At 43.1% G+C, this 24,627-nt stretch overlaps 1 protein-coding gene across 1 annotated transcript in view; it reads left to right on the top strand.

The window, feature by feature from the left end:
- Positions 1 to 2,429: 2,429 nt before the first annotated feature.
- LOC126272090 (laminin subunit alpha-1) overlaps positions 2,430 to 24,627 on the top strand; it is a 1,228,077-nt gene continuing 1,205,879 nt past the window's right edge. The window contains exon 1 of the mRNA XM_049974652.1: positions 2,430 to 2,593. Within this exon, the coding sequence (XP_049830609.1) occupies positions 2,500 to 2,593 (94 nt within the window). The 5' untranslated portion in view covers positions 2,430 to 2,499. The remainder of the gene's footprint in view (positions 2,594 to 24,627) is intronic.

Raw genomic sequence — 24,627 nt, 5'->3', positions numbered from 1 at the left:
GGCAGGGGAACCACAGATCACCACCCGTCCTACTTTACAGAGCATAGAAGCCTCAGAACCCCATGTCCTGTTGGGGTCCAGTTGGCGCCTAGCGGCAGCTTCGCTGGCCTTCTAACTCTTTCTGTAGATGCTCACGACAGTAGCACGTGAACACACGACCGGCTTCGTCGTTTTAGAGATACTCGCTCACGGCCTCTGCGGAACAATGATCTTCCCTTTAACAGAGTCGCTTATCCCAATGGTTTCCTCATTTTCAGTGCATATCTTCACTAGTGTGAGACCCCGTCCGTGTCTGCTCCGCTTACGTACTAACTACCGCGACATCCAATGCCGAGGTGGGCCGTGGTCATAATGTTTTGCTTTACAAGTTACTCAACCCGTGGTCGCAGGTCCACGGATTGATTTTACTTTATGGTGTTCTCGGTAGTCTGCCGATGTGGCCGAGCGGTTCTAGGCACTTCAGTCGGTCGCAGGTTCGAATCCTGTCTCGGGCATGTATGTGTGTGGTGCCCTTAGGTTAGTTAGGTTTAAGTAGTTCTGAGTTCTACGGGACTGGTGACCTCCGATGTTAAGTCCCATAGTGCTCAGAGCCATTTGAGCCATTTGTTCTCATTACTGTTGTTATGGTCCTCAGTACGAAAGCTAGTTCGAAGTTTCTCTCTATGCTGTTCTATTCTAAGCAAGCCTATTCATCTCAAAACAGCTATTTCAACTCCTACTGAATCTGCTACATGCATTCATTTCTTGGCCTCCCTCTACCGCTTTTACCCTTCACACTTCCCTCCAATACTAAACTGCTGATCCCTTGATGTCTCAGAATGTGTCCTATCAACCGATCCCTTCTTTTGGTCAAGTTGTGCCACATATTTCTTGTCTCTCCAGTTCTGTTCAGTACCTGTTCATTAGTTACGTGATCTACTCACCTGGTCTTAGGCATTCTCCTGTAGCGCCACATTTCAAAATCTATTCTCCTCTTGCCTAAGCTGTTTATCGTCTGTGTTTCCCTCCCATGCGTGGCTATGCTGCATACAAATTCGTTCAGAAAATAATTCCTAATATTTAAATTTGCATTCTATGTGAACAAATTTTTGTTCTTCAAAAACTCTTTTCTTGCCATTGCCAGTGTACGTTTTGCATTGTATCTACTTCCGCCGCTACCAGTTATTTTGCTGCCAAATAGCAAAACTCAAAGCCTACGTTTAGAGTCTTGTTTCCTAACCTAACCCCCTCAGCATCACATGGTTTAATTAGACTTCATTCCATTACCCTTGTTCTGCTTATGTTGACGTTCATCTTACGTTCTCCCTTCAACACACTGTCCATTCCGTTCAACTGCTATTTCAAGCCCTTTTCTGTCTCTGAGATTTACAGAGGATTTACAGCTGGAAGAACGGATCTGAGAGTCTCATGTAAAATACATGTAACGCATACACCAATCAAACGCATTGCATGAAAGGGCAATCAAAGGAAGAACCAGAAAATTAGACCTTGCTGAGATACTAACCCGGAATATGTACGACAAACGTGCAATATCCTAGAAGGCCAAAATCACACTACAATTCATTTAGCACTCTGCGCTTCGAAGTGTGCTTTTTAAATAAAAAAGGACGGTCGGAAGCGCTCGAAAAGAAAGGAAGATTCTCAGAAAAAATCTCGGATCCCAGAAGAGTATTGTGGAGCTCCGAAATATCGGAGAAACGAGGAGTTCTACATGCACAGCGGAGAAATCATGAACACAACGCGGAATTTATGCTTGAAGTTTTATGGACACCTAGCAAGAACGGAGAAAACCGACTGAGCAAAAAGATCTGTTGCAATCGCTACGCGCACCTCTTAAGTGGGTAGGTTGAAAGAGATGCACAAGAAACCGGTATTCCACTAGAGACCATCCCAAACAGAACATTACAGAAACGAAGTCAACTGCGTAACATAATTTGAAGCGGAACCACTAAAAAGTAGGCCGGTACAGTAGACTTCCTTAAGCAAAACTAAATTTTTATGAACAACAGTGTGAAATCTTGAAGCTGTTGCCTGAAAAACTTTTTTTAATATTCATGTTCACTCAACTTTTTGCTTTTTCCTAATTGCTCAATACTTGCAAGAACTCAGAAAGCACTGAATCACTTTCGACTACGGTTGCTTCGAGTTCCACCCGGACCCGTTGCCGAAATCTTTGCGCACGGTGTGCAGAGTTAATTAGAAGACGTTTTGACTGCGCCATAAAGCACAGATTAATTTCAAAGTTAAGAGACGTTCGAGCCCGTAAATCGTAAACGAACTCACAAGTAGTTTGTGAAGCGCTCAACAGGTAGCGGCGCAGTCAGGCTCCAGCGGTTCCACCGGCCGAGCACAGATGTCTCTGGCCATCCCCGGCGGAAGTGTCGTCTGAGACGAGGCGGACGCGCGCTAAAGGTGAACGCCGGCCGCCTCAGTGCATGCCGCAGCGTCCCACGTGCCTGTGTATTCGCGTCATGACAGATCTCTGAACGGCCCGCGATCATGAACGCCGGTCGACTGCTCGCGCGCTCCTTCGCGACGCTCCTCTGGATTTGCTTCGCTTTCGCCGCCCGGACGGCCGCCGAAGCTACAAAAGGTAAGACGCCCTCTACGACGCGCTAGTCGAATTCGTCGATTTCATTACCGTTAATTTGGTAACTTTCTTAATAACTCCAGCAACCAATACTTTCAACAATCAAAAATTCATTATACGCCCATTCCCTTTCAGTCAGCCATAATATTACTTGATTTACGTATTTCCCACTGACAATATGCAGCGGCTGCATTTTACATGGATTATGGTCGAAAAAATAACACTTTCTTAACTTTTTTCCGCCAATGTCATCCACCCAGTTATCAGAAACAAACACTATTTTCAACCAGCATCAGTGTTTCGCTGTTACAACATAGCATTTGTATGTATACACTGCCAGTGCGTTAAAGAATGTTCGTTATAAACTATATTTTCTTTTTCAATAAACCTAACTATCGATTCACTAACTGTCAGTTCAATATAAACGACAAATGAAACAACAGATTACTATGGCAGAGACGGCAGTGGGCAGAGATTCTACTTATACTGATTACGTTATTTACCGATTGGGGAAGTGTTACTATATTAACATCTCGTGGTCGTGCGGTAGCGATCCCGCGCCCGGGTTCCCGGTTTCGATTCCCGGCGGGGTCAGGGATTTTCTCTGCGTCGTGACGGTTGGGTGTTGTGTGTTGTCCTTAGGTTAGTTGGGTTTAAGTAGTTCTAAGTTCTAGAGGACTGATGACCATAGATGTTAAGTCCCATAGTGCTCAGAGCCATTTGAACCATTTTTACTATATTAACAGTGCTGTACCAAATTTAATTAACAAACAACAACGCTAAACCGCAGGGTTAACAGATGTGTGCGTGATCATTTAAGTTGTCTCTTCGTGACTGGTGTCGCTAAAAACTGCCTGTTTAATGTGCTGAAACAATCCTCAGTTCATATTTAATTAGGTACGATCATTAACAGCTGCTCGGGAATACCAGAGAGTCTCCCTAAAGACAGTATCCTTTTCCATGGTAATATTGAGGCTGGCTGAACTTTGAAGCGATTGAGGCAGTATGATTACTCTGCTACACACTACTGTGATGGTCGTAATGGAGACTACGAAGAAAAAGTGAAAGTTTTGTTCAATGGTTAATAATACACCATTTTCTCTCATTCGTGATAACTCAATAAACATAAAGCTAAACGTTAGCCAGCACTTGACTTATTTACAGGAAAACACAGCAACCAGTCACCGTTGCTGAAGCTGTTACTGCTATCTATACATGCAGTGCGTCTTATTGCTCCTGGTAACAGCAATGTCATAAAAATTGTGAAAAAAAAAAGTTTTTGTGGCTGGACAACTAAAGTATGAAAATCAAAAATTTTGCGTACATACAGAGTACAGACAGCTGTCACTCCTTATACTAGTTTCTCCTGTTTATCAAAAAAAGGTCATTTTTATATTTGTATCTGTGCTTCGATTATAACACCCAAATACATAACAAAGAGCAGAGAATTTTGTGAAAGATGTATGTCAGTTATTAGCTGCACTCAATGTTTGTTACAGTTTTGTACTACGTAAATAGACCTCTTTGTATGTCTCTGTAATGTGTGCATCTCGACAAACGTATAGTTTTAAGTCTGTAATAATGGGAATGAAGACAGAGCGTGTTAAATATGCGAATTATTTTACGGCAAGTTATGTGGAAACCAATTACTCTAGAGTATTTCTACGCACCATTTTAGGAACAATTCCGCGAGAAAATAGCTTAACACGACCTTCAGACGTTGACTCTTAGCGCACCTCCTGCCTACTGTTGCCACTTCGCTCAGAATCCTCACTACAGTGCCTTACTGTAAGCACACCGCCGCGCTCTCAGGCCCAGAGCAAGCTATCACCTCTCGCAAGGCCGTACCTCAAGAGGTTTCGGACAGCAGTAATTGCCGAGTGTGCACAGCAATCATGTCATTTACAGTCTGGGATAATTATAATAGCGCGGCAGTTAGGTCGGGCAGCGAACATGAGCGCTGACCCGGCAATCCACCATTGCCATTACTACGACTGGAATTTTAATCGTAGTAGCCTGCTCTGCGGACGTCGCTTAGGACTGCCAAAGTAATTCATATTACTTAGTGTATCCTATGAAAACTGTTTACACTCTGTGGTCGCAGTCACTTGTATTTGTCAGCCACCACTCTCACTTTCTTTCTCCCTGCAACTATTCAAATTTTGCAGAGATCAGTTCCATTTCCTTCCTGTTATTTGTTTCCTATTCGTCCAGTGCATTTCCATTTATCACCCTCGTTCTTTTTATTCTTTGCACTATTTTGTACTCTTCTTTCATCCTCTGTGTAATGTTCAAGATATCTAGTACATCAAACATATCACACATTGAAGAGTGATAAGTTTTCGGTTCACGCTGATACCGTACTTGGGAAATAATGCAGAACAATCGACTGACGTACATACTAGGTAATTATGTAACTGAAAGCATTAGAAGGCAAGTTTTAATCCAGTGGAAAATCTCAGGAACCGGCAAAGCATCCATATTTACTCTCCTCCATTACTGTGTAAGGGTATTACTTCTCAGTTTGCTTCACATGTTCCCTAGCTCGCCGCTTCTATGGAGAACCTTCTTACTTATTATATCATCAGTCCCTCTATTTTTCAGCCTCCTTCTATAGCACAACATATCAGACGCTTTGATTCTCCTCTTTGCGGTTTTCCATGATTCATGGCCACACGCTGCTGTGCACTAAACGTACACTTTCAGAAATATCTTCCTGAAATTAAAGCCGACGTCTGATACTAGTAGCTACTTTAAACCTGAGGAATGCCCTGTTTGCCTGCGTTAGTACGTTACTTACGCTCGACTTCCTTTGTCTGGCATGTGTTATTTTCCTTATGATCTAACAGAGCTCATTCACTTCAGCTACTTGGTCCAGGGACGTATCCAAGGTTCGGTTCAGAGGGAGATCACGTTTTGTTGCTGCCCCCCTACCCCCCCCCCCCCCAAAAAAAAAAAGTTTCTTGCGGTCCACATATTTTTAACATGCCACTAAATTTAATAAAATTGACAAAAATACATAAAATGTATTAGTATAATAATAATACTAATAATAAAGATTAGAAACATATTTAACAGATGTAAATGTACTGAAAGAAAAGAGCAAAGACCGAATAACTGAAATAGGAACATGGTCCTCAGATAGCCAATTCACAGTAAAAAAAAAAAAAATAAAAAGAATTCTTGACATATTAATTTAAACAACTGATTGACATGCTAGGCAATTCCGCCATTCAAATTCCAGAAATACATGAAACGCATTTCCACGATGAAAACTTCAGATTTATGAGAGAGCACTTGCCTGCGAAAGGCAGAGGTCCCAAGTTCGAGTCTCAATCCGGCACACAGTTTTAATCTGTCAGGAGGTTTCATATCAGCGCACGCTCCGCAGCAGAGTGAAAGTCTCATTCTTCATATTTATTGCTTGAAGGCAGACTAAGCATAAAAATCAAAGGCTCTTTATCACTACCTGGAACTGCCTTTGCAGATAGGAAAAAGATTCTAGGTTCGGTCATTACTTTCCACCCCCTTGTGAAAGTCCTTGCAGTGAAATCAAGTAACGTGCCTGGATAAACCTTCATACTCCCACTAACAGTGATATCGAGAAAACCCTCACAAAATAGAAGAATTTTGGGTAGCACTAGACGAAACTACAAGCAAGATCTCCAAACAGTGCGTGAAAATCTTATTAGTTGACTTTAATGCATGGATTGGCATGGAGACAAAATAAAGATCAGTAGTAGAATTTCATCCAGCGCATCGGCTAGCGAATAAGGACTGAGAACGTCCAATGTGCTTTTGTACGTCAATGGAGCTGAGTCTTATGTCTGCACAGTTTGCGAGACACTCTACGCTAAAAGAAAATCTGGAAATCACCTAACTCATTATTAAGGAAATTCCAGATTGATCATGTTGCAGTTTCTGCAAAGATGCATGAGATTCAGAATGTCCGATTACGGAAGGGTGTCGTCGATTCGGATCACTGCTTAACACAAATCCGAACTGGGTTCCAACCAGACGAAAGTGAACTTGTTACCAAGAGTTGGTACAGGCTGCCTGAAGAAGAACGCCGAGGCTTTCGCTTCTGACGTACAAGAACGAGATCCCAAAGAGTGACCAGACCTCCGCAGCCGTGAAACTAGGGCAGGTACCTGGCGCAAAACAGTTCGCCTCGAGAGCGTGCTCACGACAAAAGCAGGCTCACAGAAATACCGCAGGATTTCCATAAAAACTACACCCAAATTTATCCTGGAGGATTTCTTTGAGCACAAACCACCAACATGACAATTGCTCAGAAGTGTGGGATCCGTGCCAGGTCGGGTTGACAGGGGAGATAGAGAAGATCCAAAGAAGAGCGGCGCGTTTCGTCACAGGGTTATTTGGTAAGCGTGATAGCGTTACGGAGATGTTTAGCAAACTCAAGTACCAGACTTTGCAAGAGAGGCGCTCTGCATCGCGGTGTAGCTTGCTGTCCAGGTTTCGAGAGGGTGCGTTTCTGGATGAGGTATCGAATATATTGCTTCCCTGTACTTATACCTCCCGAGGAGATCACGAATGTAAAATTAGAGAGATTCGAGCGCGCACGGAGTCTTTCCAGCAGTCGCTCTTCCCGCGAACCATACGCGTCTGGAACAGGAAAGGGAGGTAATGACAGTGGCACGTAAAGTGCCCTCCGCCACACGCCGTTGGGTGGCTTGTGGAGTATAAATGTAGATGTAGATTGTTTATTCGTCAAAGTAATGGAATATCAAAGACAAAAAATAAAGCTACTGTATGATACTAGCTGATTACTTTCAAAATTTACTGAATTGTGATCGCCCAGTATGAAGACCGCATCTTGAAAAACCTGCCCCAAATACACTCTCTCATCCCCCGACAACTCAGAAATAAGAGAAGTAGTTCAATAACTAAAGGTAACAACGCTTCTGGAGAGGATTTCATAACAGCAGAAATGTTAAAAATAGGAGAAAATTACTTCAAAAAAGAATTTATCACTCTTAACAGAAATGTGAAACCTACAACGATTCCAAAGGACTCAAAAGAAATTATTGCACATCCATTGCATACAAAGTTGATAGAGCACACCCCGACAACTACAGATCTCCATCTCTTCTGCTAGTTATGCAAAAGGTTTTATCCAAAATTGTCTTAAACATAGTTAAACAGCAAACAAATCATTTGCTTGATGAATATCAAGCAGGCTTCAGGAAAGGCAGCCTGCGTGCTGAGCAGATCTGCTGTCTTAAGGCAATATTAAGGGTATGTCGAGGTACCAATGCATTTGCCACCTTTATAGACTTTAAGAAGACGTATGTAGACTAGAAGACTAGAGAACTAGTCTGCTAGACTCTCGGAGAGACACAACATCTCAAGCGAAGTAAGTTTCTTGATGAAATAACTCAGCCTTCTGAAGTACGTAAACGAGTTCGACAAGGAGATGCCCTCTCCCCGATTCTGTTTAACGTAGTGTTAGGCAAAATTACAAGACGATGAAGGAAAGAAATGAAGGGTGCTAAATCGTGGCCTCCCGGCAGAGAAAGGGAAGCTGTCTTCACGAAGATTGGTGAAGAAACCAAGTATGTCATACAGAGGTTATACCATATAGCATCGAAGATAAGCCTCCAAATAATATAGGAGAAAATCCAGTCGATGAAAATGTACATCAAAATATCAGAAGATCCCCAGTACTTACGAAATGTGGAACAATTTCGTATGAGTTTTCTTTGAAATGTCTCGGAGAGATCGTAGTACCATTTGGACTAGACAATAAGGTCAATTTAGAAAGAGCCGCTGAACTCAAGAAAGAGCACAGAATAACATGGAATTACAACAAACGTATGACATCCCATGACGGAAAACTTAGAGTGTGAAAAACAGATGCTTAGCCTAAAGGGTTACATGTGTCAGAAACTACATCTCAAGGAGGCCAGACCAAAATTAAGCCGAAAAGGAAGAGCATAAAATTCTCAGAAAAATTTAGATCCCCGTTAACATAAATGGCATTAGCATTATAAAAAAAAAAAAAAAAAAAAATACAGATCTGAACACAGCAATTGACAAGCTGGCTGGTGCAATACGCAGAATGGACAACAGTAGATTATCTAGAAAACTGCTTAATACAATAATTTCAAAAAAGCAAAAAATGACTTGCAATCCTAGTTGCAAATCACAGACTCGCAGAGGAAACTCAAAAGACCACTGAACTATAGTGGACAGAAGAAAGCATGAAACAACTCAGTGAATTTATTAAGGTCTCTTCATTGAGGTAAGGACCAGTCACTGCACCAAACGCTCACACTTCACCGCCTCTGATGCTTCATCTGCCTCACCCAGCGGGTATTCTCAGCGGCTCACTAATACCATTTCTTCCATTCGCCTTCACTCGCAGAGATTCGACCCCACACGGAGGTTTACCGACAATCGCTAATGCCGCGAATCATTCGAGACTGGGACAGGAAAGCGGGGGAAGTGATGAGTGGTCCTGATTTTTCTCGCATTGCAACCGAGCTACAGAATTCATTACTACTGGTTAATGTGGTGGTTAAGTCACACATGATACGTGTGGAAATAGGATCAACAGCTGCCAGAGCACCTATTTCGTTCTCTCGTCTCGTCGCAGGCTTCCTCTTTAATCTTAGCATAGTATTCTAGTGCTCTTACAGAAACAGTGTTTTTTTGCCCATTCGATGAAAAATCATTCTTGTTGGACACCATCTGTCGGGATACTTTATTTCGTGTAATTTAATTCTTAATTTCGCGTTCCTTCTGCATTTTCCATAAAGAAGAAGTACAGTATATCTAGCATCTTTCGGTTTGCGAAAGACAATCATTCTCTCTCTCTCTCTCTCTCTCTCTCTCTCTCTCTCTCTCTCTCTCTCAAATAAAACAGCTCTCGACATTCGCGAACGGTACAGACAGAACGAAAGCTACATTTCCCCTCTCCCCCTTTTAAGCTGGTGTCATGGATGTGTAACACTACTTCCTCGTTATCTGGCGTGACGTATTTCCTTATTTGGGAATAAATTCACGAACTTCCGCGTAAGACAACAATCGGTTTCATGCTGGAAATAGAGAAGTTATAAGTTCTAATTATGTAATAACTGCAGAACTAGTAATGGTATTTTGAAGAGAGAAGCGCCATTGAATTCGTCTTTTTAGAATTACGATACTGGCAGCAGAAATTGCTGTAGTTAAACTTGAAAAAGAGAGACCAATACCTATTTTTCTGTAATCACTATAGCTTCTCACAATTTTTCTGCGTAAAAACAGAATTGCGATATCTTAATGTGGCCCGGAAATATTCGAGGCGAAGAGTTTGGCTGAATCAGTAAATACGTAAAAATGCAACGCTCCAATTGAAATTTCTTTTATGGGGAGGGAGCGGGAGTAATGACCCTTATGACCTCTCCCCCCCCCCCCTTCTGCCCTCCTTCGGTCCGCGCCTTTCTGATTCGATGGCAATTCTGATAACAAGTTTATTGCACATTCATCGGGTACTGCAGTTGATCATCACTTTTACTGAAGATAGCAATGCCACTGGCGAATCTTATATTGTCACCCTCCCACGTTAAATTTTATCCCTGTCTTGAAACTTACTTTATTTTCTGTCCTTGCTTCTTCGAAGTGTAGACTGAATAGTAGGGGCGACAAAATGCATTCCTCTCTTACTTTTTAAGCCGAGCACTTCGTTCTCGTCTTCCGTTTTTCCATGAAGGATACTAGCGGTGAGGTTATTAGAGTCATTTTGCTGATGCTTAAGAAGAACGATGGACTTTGGAACGGTAGTAGATGATGCTGCCTGCAGTACCTTTTCCAAATGAAGTTTATGCATTTCAAGAACCCTTTTACTTCCGGATTATTGTCTCACATTTAAAGTCAGTCATGTCATATACATGTATTACCTGATAAAAGAAAAGTAAAGTACCCAGAAGGGAGGAGAAAACGAAATGAAACTTCACGAGTTTAGAGGATATGGGACGTTATTTAATGATTGCAAATCGAGTCAAATTTACGAATAACTTGGCTGTATGGGCACATTTACCAGTACGACGTTACAGCCGCTCCAGGTCTGGAAGGGGTAAGAGTGTAACAAAGCCGTCTCACCCTGTGAGGCAAACTGGCCCACACCTGTTGTAACGGGTCTTAGATATTCTGGAAATTGGAACTGGAACGGAGTCGACATCCAAGCTGGGTCCACCCACGTTGTATCAGGGACAGGTCTGGAGATCTTACTGACCGTGAGAGTATCCCAGCATCATGCAGACTCTGCAGAAAACGTGTGTTATGTACGGACGAGCATTGTCCTATTGAAAAGTGACACCACGATGCAGTCGCATGAGAGTCCACGACGTTCCGTTGTGCTGAGTTCCCTCAGTCACTACAACTCCATGGCACCACGAGTACCTCAGCAGTCCGTGCTTCTCGGTGATGACACCGCAGCAAACGCAGCCGCGTGTGTTCTGGTATTACCTGTAGCCCACGCGTGAGATGGCAATGCCCTACTGGGGTTTCCGATGACACATAATGTTGCAGGGAGTCCATTACTTGCAGGCACAGATGCGAAGGGGCTATGATGTCCTTGGTGCACAATACAGCTATCCTCCTTTATGATGCTCTCGTCAGAAGTGCTTTTTCGAAACCTGCCAGCACATTCCCATTCAGTCCAACATCGGGCCACTGTCACATCTGAATGCCCCACAAATCTGGATATTGCACGATTCGACCAACCCGCCTAACGGATAGCCACAACGACATCCCTTGCAAACTTTGCTGGGTGTGAGTACACGGCGTCTGTGTGTCCTTAAAGTGATCACTCAACATCTGACACTGTCAGATATAGGCCACCAAGTCTGATAACAACAAGAAACAAGAATAACACTTATGTACTTCGGTGTCCGTTCCAGTAGACGCAGAGAATTGCAGTACTAATCATTTACATACAAGCTGGTGGTCCATTCGTGTACGAAATTACGTGTCTTGTGGGTGATTCACTTTATACATAGTGTAACATGCCGTATGGCTAGGTCCTCCCGCTGGGTAGACCGCTCGCCTGGTGCAAGTCTTTCGATTTGACGCCACTTCGGCGATTTGCGTGTCGATGGGGATAAATTGATGATGATAAGGACAACACAGCACCCAGTCCCTGAGCGGAGAAATCTCCGACCCAGCCGGGAGTGGAACCCGGGCCGTTAGGAGCGACAGTCCTTCGCGCTGGCCACTCAGCTACCATGGGCGGACAGTGTAACATTACGAAGTGGAACGAACATGTACCTGTAGGCACAGGTGAATGGTGTGCCGCGATTTATTGGTAGGTAAAAGCGTAAAACAACTGTTATCTAAAACAGAGACAGCATACAAAACAATTGTACGGACCACACTTAAATACTGTTCGGAACCCTTATCGTGTCCGACTAACAGTAAACACTGAGTGCATACAAACAATGGCAGAGCGATTAGTCACAGGCTCATTCGACTGGCGAGAGAATGTAACAGAAATGCTGAAAAAATCTCAGTTCCCAAACACTCGTAAAATTTTCCGTACATTTTGTGACAACCCGCTTTGAAAATAGTAATAATCCCCTTCCAGAGCTGAATCCATTCGGGTGGTTCAGCCTCCTAAGTGCGTGTCCCGTTGAGATGAAGCGCATAAACTGAGGCAAAAAGTGGCTGTCAAGAGCTGTCCAGATATTCATTTTTCTCTTGACCCAGCCGTCAATCAAATAGAGGCGAAGGGATAGAGACCTTAATATGTAGCACAATTAAAAGTATCCGTTTCCATGTTTCCAGAATGAGATTTTCACTCTGCAGCGGAGTGTGCGCTGATATGAAACTTCCTGGCAGATTAAAACTGTGTGCCCGACCGAGACTCGAACTCGGGACCTTCACCTTTCGCGGGCAAGTGCTCTACCATCTGAGCTGCCCAAGCACGACTCATGTCCGGTACTCACAGCTTTACTTCTGCCAGTACCTCGTCTCCTACCTTCCAAAATTTACAGAAGCTCTCCTGCGAACCTGCAGAACTAGCATTCCTGAAAGAAAGGATATTGCGGAGACATGGCTTAGCCACAGCCTGGGGGATGTTTCCAGAATGAGAAAGTTTGGAAGGTAGGAGACGAGGTACTGGCAGAAGTAAAGCTATGAGTATCGGACGGGAGTCGTGCTTCGGTAGCTCAGATGGTAGAGCACTTTCCCGCGAAAGGCAAAGGTCCCGAGTTCGAGTCTCGGTCGGGCACACAGTTTTAATGTGCCAGAAAGTTTCTTTTCCATATACTTCACACAGATTCACCTACTATTGCTGTAGAAATGGGTTCCAGCCGTGCTCAATAAGTGTCAGAGCTGAGAACCTAAGGCATCGAAGGTATTCTACTGATGTCAATAACTTGTAGCAGACAGTTCACCAGCTGAGATCCCTGTGGGCGAACATTTTCATACTTGAAAGAGTAGAATCGCTAATGTTACCAGCAGATGAGAGTGCAAGAGCACTGAGGAAATCACCCCTGCACATTCGAAGCGCCTTAAGTCCGTTGTGCATAAAGGAGAGGCCAGGAACACTCTCGTCACGACACGCAAGTTTCTCATACAAATGCCGATTTTTCGGGGCGTTTGCTTTCTTCAGGTATAGGCGTTTCGGGTGTCGTGCACGATGCTAAAACGCGATTAAACAGAGTACACAACACCAGAAATTCTTAACGGACGAGGTTTCTTGTAGTTTTCATTTTCGATGTGCACCTTCGCAAAACGGACTAGGGAAAACTTTGAGTTGATTTTCTGTGTCCAATTGCAGTTTGCAAAGCTCACAAAAAGCTACTGTCTGCGCCTTAACTCGGCGCGGGCCGTGAGAAGATCGTCTGTGGTTGTAATTTCTCGTGAAGGACCTTAACCGGATCTTAAAATGCTTTTCTGTAGTCCTGGTACTACACATTGTGACCTTACAGTGGCATCTGAAGCCACACCTTGTGCTCAGTGTCTATCCCAGCAACGGGTCGCCAAGTCATGTATTATGATACATTAAAATTCTTTGAAATTTTACCATATTTACTCTCATCGAGTTGAACTACAAACACAGACGACGCCGAGAGCTCCATTACGTAGATAACGCCGCTTAGCAAGCACGTCTCTCCATGACATGAACATCCTTTATACTCATACTGTTTTGACACCAAGCGGTTGGACTGAATGCTGTCACGAGCTCGACGTGCTTTCTCAGATTGTTCAGTATGTCTTGACTGATCCCATAACCGTTTTTGCCAGTGTGATTCATGGTTCGGAACATTCATTCTGGAAAAATCTCTTGTGTTGATATTTCTCTTATGTTGTTACTGTATTTCTTTAACTGAAACTCTACCTGGAGTTTCTCGAGTAGGTTGTTTACTTTCATCCGCTCCATATGCTGTACTCTGTAATTGTTTCTTAATTTACTTACTGGAAACCGTTTCTCTGGACGTTATTTTGAACAGCATTTCTATTTTCCTGCAGCGTACTGAATACCTTCCTAGACCACACTAGACGCTGTTCAAAACGGTGTGCCTTTATAGCATAAGTTGCAGTAGCTCATACCATTCACTAGTAGATAGTACAAATGGTACTTAAAAGGCAATTAATCCTCTCATCAGTAAATATGTTCGTTTCATTAACGGCAACTCTGCTTACCAAGTGCTACTACCCGTACCAATATTATAGAGATATAATTACAATGTAATAAAGAAACTGGCATAGAGAAGCGACACTCCGCGGTCTTCCAAGTGGTGTATTTCGACTAGCCCACATACCCTGGTCAATGGTAATATTTCGTAAGCCGCTTCCAAGATACGATAACTATTTTGACAAACTATACCAAACAAAGGGGCAAGTATATTGCTGTACCATCGGTGATCGTAATTTTTTAATTCCTCTTCCATTTTTTCTTAACGCAATCAAGTTCATATTAATGGCAATAAACAGCTCTTGGATAGAGAGTTATAGTGCTAAGAGTCTTATGATTTACAGCAAAATCGTTCGGCTAAAAAGAGAAGGGAAATACGCTAAAAGCCAGTACAGCCCATAGTGTCGCCCATTACCTGGCGTTCATATGACAAACGAGTTTTCCACGTCCCCACCCGTTTTCCTCACAAATGTCATTACAAACCTTGAGGCGGTTCGTAAAACTACAGTCCTGCTTTAAAGGACTGTTGAAGCCAGCAAAAAAAGAATATAATTCCGCTCAACAAATAAGTCATTTCAAAATGTCGATGGATGAAAATATTAACGAGAGTAACCTTATAGCAAAATATTCGCACATTCGTATTATATCGTCAGTCGAAAACCTAGTTTCGACGTACTGAATCATTTCACAGAATTCCAGGCTACATAAGGCACTTTGTGTACATGATAAAGCATGAACCGTTCTGGACACTGAAACGAGGTTTTCGACATTCAACGTTTTAATACACTGAACTCTTGCCTCAACCGAGATATTAAAGCATGTCTTTATTTTTCAGTTTAACCATAAACTTTGTTAACCGCATTCGAAAGCTTTTGAAAACACCAGTACAGTGATATAGCAGTTGTTAATGTAGGCTTCATATTTTTCCTAAAAATATACCAGGAATGAGGTAAAACGTGAAGACAAAGCTGTGATGATCTACTACTGTGTGTAAGCATTGCCAGGTATCGCACTTGTCCCAGGCTCTGCCGTTGTATTGATGTAAAGTCTTTCAGTCTTTACTTGTTTCCACAAAAGCTGTTGACTTTTACATGCGTATGTACACACATTTGAAATACTGTGCTAAGCCCTTTCTGGTATGCCAGAAGTTTGCATATACACTGACGCAAAAATAATTAACGTAGAGTAATGAAATTTCTGGAATTCATTTGTCCAAGTAACATATTTAAGTGATTAACATTGCAAGATTACAGGTTAATGTAAGCGCGAAATAAGCCATTGCAAATGTGGAATACTGGTACATTAATGCCCTGTGTAACCGCCAAAACGTTGAATGCAAGCATGCATGCACTGTGTTGTACAGGTGCCCGACGTCAGTTTGTGGGGTGGAGATCCATGTTTGTTGCACTCGCTCGGTCAGTACAGGGACATCTAATGCTATTTGAGAAAGACATTGGAGTTGTGTTCCGATGACGCCCCATACGTGCTCGATTATAGATAGATGTGGTGATCGAGCAGGCCAAGGTCACATACAGCCAATCTGTAGAGCTTGTTGGATTACAACAGCGATCTGTGGGCGAGCGTTATCCTGTTGAAAACATCTCGTGGAATGCTGTTCATGAATGGCACCACAATAAGTCGAATCACCAGACAGATGTACAGTTTTGCAGTCACTGTGTGTAGGCTAACCTTGAGAGTGTTCCTGCTGTCATGCCAAATCTCACCCCATACCATAACTCTGACTGTAGATAAAGTGTGCCGGCCGGAGTGGCCATGCGGTTCTAGGCGCTACAGTCTGGTACCGAGCGACTGCTACGGTCGCAGGTTAGAATCCTGCCTCGGGCATGGATGTGTGTGATGTTCTTAGGTTAGTTAGGTTTAATTAGTTCTAAGTTCTAGGCGACTGATGGCCTCAGTAGTTAAGTTGCAGTTGCTCAGAGCCATTTGAACCATTTTAGAGATCAAGTAACTGGTGTGGAGGTTCAGCCATATCAGCGCCCATATACCGGTTCAAATGGCTCTGAGCATTATTTGACTTAACTTCTGAAGTCATCAGTCGCCTAGAACTTAGAACTAGTTAAACCTAACTAACCTAAGGACATCACACACATCCATGCTCGTGGCAGGATTCGAACCTGCGACCGTAGTGGGCGCTCGGTTCCAGACTGTAGCGCCTAGAACAGCAGTGCCGGCCCCATATACCGATCGCAGCGGCTAAGTGGTCAATAAAGACCCACCTTAAGCAATTAGGTGGTGGGTCGTAAAATCAGGGCGGCAAGTGAAAAAAGAAAGTGCTTAGAGCCATTTGAACGAATTGAACAGACAGTTTGGATGCAGGTCCTCAACTGGCCCCCTACTGACCCAACACACGACAGTGAATGCTACCGGGGCAGAACCAGCTCTCGTCAGAAAACGCAACAGACCTCCACCCAGCCCTCCAATGAGTTCTCGCTTGACACCACGGAAATAGCAAATGGTGGTGTTTTGGGGTGAGTGGAATGCACGCTACATGGCGTCTGTCTCGAGCCGTCATTGAAGTAGCTGATCTGTAACAGTTCGTTGTGTCACTGAGGTGTCCACTGCTGCTCAAAATGCTGCTGTAGCTGCAGTACGATGCTCCAGAGCCGTACGCCGGACTTCTCTGTCGGCAGTGCCACGTGGCTGTCTGGAGCCCGGTCTTCTTGCGACCTTTCATTCTGGTCACCAACACCGACGGCAGTCACATATAGTAGCTACATTCCTGCCAACCTCCAGCTTCTCGTAGTCCTATTACGCAACCTCGTTCAAACTCAGTGTGGTGCTGATAATGGCGTCTTTGTCGCCTTAAAGGCATTCTTGACTAACGTGTACTCACCACGTCCAATTTCATAGGTTCACAACATTTGTAGCGTTTATTTAAAGCAAACCTGATTTGCATCCTCATAGTGGCGCTACTTGCGCCACTGCTGTGCAAATGGCGCGAAATCTGAATAGACGTCCTCTTTTAGATGTAGAGACACTCCTACTAACTATCGTTTATGTCGTACAACTCCTTCTTGGTGTTGTTATTTCTTTTTCCGTCAGTGTAGTTCCGGTTACAATAATTGTAGCTGACCTTGTATCTTTCTCGTATAAATTAAGACCAAGAGCGTGATCCTGTCTTCAACAACGGAGCCCAGCATTAGCTTGACAGCTTTTACACCGCAACAGTCGTTTCCGAAGGCCTTGCCTTTCAATTTTATGTCATTCCTCACATACCTTTGCAAAAACTTTCAACACCAAGATTAACAGCCATCGTATCACTACAGTGTTCTTTTCAAGAGCTTTGGAATGCCGTTAAAAATGAAACTCCCTCGCAGATTAAGTGTGCATCGAACCGAGACTCGAACCTGGGATGTTTACCTTTCGCGGGCAAGCGGTCTACCAACTGAGCTATCTGAGTACGACTCACGACCCGCCGTTATAGCTTCACTTCAGTCAGTACCTGATCTCATACTTTCCAAACTTCTCCGCATAATTCGCCGGACTAGAACAGAAAGGGTACTGCGGGGATTGTTTCCAGAATGAACTTTCACTCTGAGGCACTCTGCAGCATAGGTCCCATGTTAGAGTCCAGGCCCAGCATATATGTAGTTTAATTCCATCAGGAAGTATCAAATCGGTGCACATTGCACTGCCGCGTCAAAATTCATTCCGGCTGTTAAAAATGTTTGCCATTCTATTGAAAAACTATGTTTGCTTCAATACCTTGTTGATACAAGGCTAGATTTAACATGCAACAATACTATGCGTCATTGCGTAGTATATTATGCCTCGAACTTTGTTTCTATATCTTCAAGGTCCACAAAGTATAGGGTGGGCCGGGGTCCGGATGCTTTACGAGAAGCTCCCATACAGGAGACGTTATCCTTCACACCAAAGTGTCAAAAATCACCAGAAATGCTGCATAGGTTAGTTCTGGTCTCTGCTGCTGATGAATCTGTTACCGTCCTCGGGGCTGCTGCCGCCGCTGCTACACACCAGTAAAAAGCGCTCCGTCCGCGACGGGACAGGACAGGCAGTTAAACAGAACAATGGAGTGCGTTCCACCTCAACGCCACGGTTCCATTAGCCCCAGCGCATTCACAGCACTGAGCTGAAACGTTCATTTTCATGCCTCACTGACACGCCACCCTGCTTGCGCAAGCCACCAGAGTGTAGAAATGTTCAAAGTTAACGTTTTGTCTTCTTCATCTCTATCCGTAATCTGCAGACGGTACCTCCCATTACTCTAGTAATTAGGGTTTTTTCTCTTTCCATTCATGTGTGGGCCGAAGGAACAGTGACTGCCTACACAACTCTGCGTGTGCTGTAATTAGTCGAATATTGGGCTTGCGATGTCTACAGGAGCGATACGTAGAGGGCTGTAATATATTTCTAGATTCTTTACCTAGAGCCGGTTCCCGAAACTTTCTGGCTAGGTTTCCTCGTGATAATTTACACCTATCTTTAAGCGTTTGCCAGTTTATAAGTTTCATAACCTTCGTGACACCAAACAAGCCTGTGACCATCTGTGCGGGTTTTCTTTGCATACGTTCAATTACGCCTGTGGGACCTTTTTCTTTCTTTTTTATTTAGTTGGCCTTCCGAGTCGCAACTCGATTTACCTGTCAATAACACAGTTACAGTGTACATTGAATTGAACAAAAGAATACAGAAATGCATATTTACAAGTGGAGAAAGCTCAAACCGTTACAGCTGTGTCCACTATATTCTTGCAGCAATTAGATTAAAAGGTAGTTAAAACTGTGTTGAGTTACAGTTCACACAATTCCGGAAATATCTTCAGAAGCAGGACAGAAAAATAGGACATGTACGCCATAAAAACCTATAGATTGTGCTCGTACTCTGAAAGAACATAACAATCACTTTATAAATGAAATGAAAGAGAAGTAATTGATTGAGGAAGGTGGAATCCCATACTCAGCAATGTCTTCAGAAAGTCCAACCGTTCCCAGTCAAATTTGGGACACACGAACAAGATGTGGTTGACATCAGCTCCCGACTCAGGATCACACTGTAATGCCGGCGAAGGGTAAATGTTGATCCGATGCAAATGCTGAGGAAAATAGGCGTGATTGAAGCCAAGTCGTATCATAGTACCAATCGTGGAGCGATCCAAATGTGTCCTCATGAACCACGCCTGTGAAGGAATCCGAGGTAGGAGCACTGCGTAACAACCGCCTTTCGTTTTTGGGAAATGCTCCACATCTCTTGCCATTGTTGGTTTGCGTGACCATTGACCTAAGGACAGTGCCTAAAGATGTCGCTTGCTTGGATAATGCATCGACTGTCTCATTTTGTAGGATATCGGCGTGGCAAGAAACCCACGGCAAATAGAATGTCCGCCCCATCCGTATCAGAATCCGTAGTTGCTGAGATTAGCCTTAAGGGGAGGGGGGGGGGGGGGTTGTATATGTAGAGATGTACAGCAAAGATTACAACACACTTTCCTGGGACACAGTGAAGTTACTTCTACCTCTGCTGACAACTTTCCATACAAGATAACGTGCTGCGTCCTTCATACCCAGATATATTCAACCCAGTCACAAATTTCGATTGAAGACATATTTGATTGTACGAAAGCTATTCGGAAAGTAAGGAACGATCCGTCGATCGGTCGCGAAATGCAAACCACAGTGGAAACATGATGAAGATTTTTGGACGGACTTGTAGAGCAATGCCTCTAATATGCCCGTAGATAGCGTCACATCGCTTTTCTCAATTCTCAGTGCACAGTGAGCACGCAAAGATGTCTAGAAAGTAGTGTCTCGACTAAGCAAGGGGTCCTACGAGAGATTTCGCCTGATTTCATGCAACGTCACATAACGTAACTGTCGTGCATTTCCTTCTTCATGGCGGTTCTCCGTCGCACACTTCAGGCATGATGAGATCGCTCATGCAGCGTTTTCGATGGGAAGTGCTTGATCACCCCCCTAAAATCCGAACTTTACTCTCTCTGATTTTCTTTTGTGCCCAAATGAACTGCTGGCTATGATGATAACATATTGGCACAGACAACGAGCTGCAGTCCGGCGTAGAAACTTGTTGGAAAGCACAGGGGGCTGCTTTCTATGAAATGGGTATTGGAAAGTTGGTACAACGATTCGACAGATCTAAGAAGCGGCAGTTAGAGAAGTAACTGGAAGGTGTAACCAGCTGTTGCAAATAAAACAGATCCTATTTTCACTCTGGTTTCCATTTCGCAACAGATCGTTCCTTACTTTTCGAATAGCCCTCGTACGTTCGATAATAAGTGTGGTTGTGATACCGAATCAAATGCTTTCTAGAATGCATGTTAGTGGAATTTGGAGCGTCGTCCAGATACGACCCATCCTAAACACTTTAGGTAAGCAAGCGTAACACGAAACTACTAACAAGGCAACTTGCACGTTCAACACATTGTCCAAAAAATCTGAGTGTTGCAACTGATCAGACAATGTATGTGTTCTGTGTGCTGTGCTTAAAGTACTGTGACTCATCTCCACGTACCTTTTACTAGAGAGATCGTGTGGCTGTGTTAGATTTGTAACCTTAAGTCCCTGTGTTCTAAGTTCATGTGGTCCTCGTATTCTTTTTCGGTACTTTACCATTGTTACAATCATTTCAGCACGTGATATTCGAAGTGTTCACTTGTTTTAGTTTCCACATAATATTTTAGTTCTCTCAGTAACCTTTCATTTTATGGCTGCCCTACCTCTGAAGCTAGGTGTGTCGCAGCAGTGCGTGTGAATTGTCCCAAAGGTCGGAGTTCCGGAATGAAGCTCACTTCTTAACTTCCAATCGACGTGGACATGTGCATCAGATGGACAATGGATAGAGAATACAGTCGGCTTTGGCAATTTTACAGGAATCATCCTATAATTCATTTGATTGAAATGATAAAGATACGAGTACATCACAGAATCCTGGATCAGGATAATTGTACGGAAATTTAAACACCGAGTCTACTAAATAAGTATCCAGTTTTAAAAACGTTGTATCGAAGAAGAGGGCTATAAGATCCTTTTAGACAATACCTGGGAGAGAATAGTGGTTGTGAGTGCCTTACAGAATATCGGCTGCACAGGGTGTTTAAAAAAATAATGTCCCGTATTTTTACTGGAGGTAGCATTGGTTGAAACCGGAAAATAAGTCCTTAAAACAGAGGCACGAAAATAAAGACTTAACATATGAACCATTTTGTCCTATGCCTGTCTTTTGACACTACAAAAGGTGTTAAGTGTGGTCACCACTCATTCTTCTTCAGCCCTTCTCCCCAAAAAATTGCGAACTCGCGTGGACGCAAAGGTTGCCCATATATTTGGTCACGTGCATCGGACAAACACATCGGCCGAAAGAGTACGAGTTATCGATCGGTGTGGAGTACTCCAGTGCCTTTGAATATCCCAAAGCCGGAAATCTACAGGGTTAAGCCCATTAAATTTTTGTTTCGTCGCTCCGTATGAGGAGTAGTAAATAAGGTGATTCCGTCTTGTTCATAAACTACACCCGTTGTCTTTCTGCAGGTGTGATGTCCTTCAGTTTCGCGGGTGCTTCATAATTCTGTTACAATAATCTTACCCGCAGAATTATTAACAATCGAAAACAAAAATTCTTAAGAATTCCTCTACCTACACGTAAAGAGAGAAAGATGACGTTTCATTCCCAGAAGCGGCTGACAAATGTTGGCTGTCTCACAGACAGTATCATTAAAGAGCTTATGCAATACTGCAATTAGGGACTGATGACAGATTTTTCGGACGTACAGCCGTCACTTGAAGGACATTTGCTAGATGTGTCCAGTTTCCATCTTCCAAATACTTTTCTTTGTTACAGAAGATGCTCAATAAATCGTAATGACCCTTCCGTCTGTGGTTCTACCGTCAGGTTGCCGTTTGATACGGTCCGGGGCAGTTCGGGGGACAGTACGGGGTATGCAGCCAGCAGTGTTGTAGATCCTGTTTGTCGTTCTTAATTTTGAAGTTTGGAGTACAGAATGTTAGCTTTCACCTTCCGTACAACCTCCACTTCCAAACTATAGTAGCTGGAAGTTAAATTTTAAACGGGTTCCGACTTTCCGAGTTGGAGCCAAAATACCATTAAAACCCTAGCTTCCGCCATGTGTTCACACGGTTATGTTCAGGTCCAGACTACTTCAACCGAAAAAGGCGCATTTACGCGTGTGCAACTTTCTGCGCGGAATAGGTGCATGCAGCTGTTGCGTGAATTCAAGGGGCGTAAGCAACGGTGCGAGGTCGCGTATGCATCTTGTGTGTGCGTACAGGCCGCCGTGCGCAGGCGCCGGAATCTTTCCATTCCATGCGAAAGGTGTGCGTCTAACAGCGGTTCTGTCCGATTATCGCTTTGTTTCACTACCACTGCACACATTCAAATTTGCCCCTGCGTCAGGACTGTATCCAAGGTCCTAAAGTCTCAGTCGCGCTCATGTCATGTTTTGGTGTTAGTTCGGCTGTCTTTGTTCCGTTCTGTTCTTCAAGAGTTTCAGGGTGTACATCTTTTACACTCACGGTTCTAAAATCGTGAATGAGACAGGATACGCTTTTACATCCCCTATTCTTCAGGACCACCATTTGTTGCGAGAAACTCGTAGTATTTTTACAACAGAGCTGATAGCTGTTATCAGAGCCCTACACGTTATTAAAAGGACCTCCCTTGACCGCGTTTTAATATGTAGTGACGTAATGAGCAGTCGTCAGGCCACAGACCGATGTTAACTCTTCTCACCCTTTGGTCTCTGCTACTCACCACCTCATTTTTACACGTCTAATTCCGTAGGACCAAATTGAGGAGCAAATCTCCAAGGTCATGGAAACGTGTCAGTACATGAAATTATAACATAAAACTAATGATTCAAATGGTTCTTAGCACTATGGGACTTAACTTCTGAGGTCATCAGTCCCCTAAAACTTAGAACTACTTAAACCTAACTAACCTAAGGACATCACACACATCCATGCCCGAGGCAGGATTCGAACCTGCGACCGTAGCGGTCGCTCGGTTCCAGACTGTAGTACCTAGAACCGCTTGGTCATCCCGACCGGCCATAAATGTAATAACAGATAAAATAAAATGTTCATGAACCCAAAAAAATACAAGTTCATAAGTTTATGTAAACGCAATCAGTAATGTACGTAACACAGGAATCAGCTTAATTTTTCAAGGGACTCCTTGAAAAAGTAGTGTATTGTAGAATAGCTTCACACCTTTATAAAAATAATGTTTTAACAAAATGTCAATTTGGTTTCCAGAAGGGTTTTTCAACGGAAAATGCTATTTATACTTTCACTAATGAAATATTAAATGCTCTGAGTAACCGAAAGTCACCCATTGGGATTTTTTGTGATCTATCAAAGGCTCTTGGTTGTGTAAATCATGGAATACTTCTAGATAAGCTCAAGTACTGTGGTATGTATGGCACAATGCTCAAATGGTTTAAATCATACCTAACTGGAAGAGTGCAGAAAGTTGAAATAAACAGCTCACATAATATGCAAAAAACTGGTGATTTCTCAAACTGGGGAACAATCAAGAATGGGGTGCCGCAAGGTTCAGTCTTGGGTCCTCTGCTGTTCTTAATATATATTAATGACTTGACATTCTATATTCACGAAGCTGCAAAGCTGGTACTTTTGCCGATGATACAACTATAGCTATCACACCCAACAGACAAGAATGAACTGGTAAAATTGTAAACGATGTTTTTCAGAAAATCATTAAGTGGTTCTCTGCAAATGGGCTCTCATTAAACTTTGACAAAACACAATATATACAGTTCCACACAGTAAATGTAATGACCCCATTAATAAATATAGACTTCGATCACAAATCGGTAGCTAAGGTAGAATATTCAAAATGTCTAGGTGTATGCATTGATGAGGGGTTGATCTGGAAAAAACACACAGAGGATCTGCTGAAACGTTTGAGTTCAGCTACTTATGCTATTAGGGTCATTGCAAATTGTGGAGATACACATCTTAGTAAATTAGCTTACCACGCCTATATTCATTCTCTGCTTTCGTTTGGCATCATATTCTGGGGTAACTCATCATTGAGTAAAAGAGTATTCATTGCACAAAAGCGTGTGATCAGAATAATTACTGGAGCTCATCCAAGATCATCCTGCAGACACTAATTTAAAGAGCTGGAGATCTTCATTGTAGCCTCACAATATATATATATATATATATTCGCTTATGAAATTTGTTATTAACAATCCGAACGAATTCAAAAGTAATAGCAGTGTACATGGCTACAACACTACGAGAAAGGATGATCTTCACTACTCAAGGTTAAATCTAACTTTGGCTCAGAAGGGGGTAAATTATCCTGCCACGAAAGTCTTTGGTCACTTACCTAATAGCACAAAAAGTCTGAC

Source organism: Schistocerca gregaria, chromosome 5 (genome assembly GCF_023897955.1).
Source record: "Schistocerca gregaria isolate iqSchGreg1 chromosome 5, iqSchGreg1.2, whole genome shotgun sequence".
In the NCBI taxonomy this organism is placed as follows: Eukaryota; Metazoa; Arthropoda; class Insecta; order Orthoptera; family Acrididae; genus Schistocerca; species Schistocerca gregaria.
This window is presented reverse-complemented; position numbering and strand designations above follow the sequence as displayed.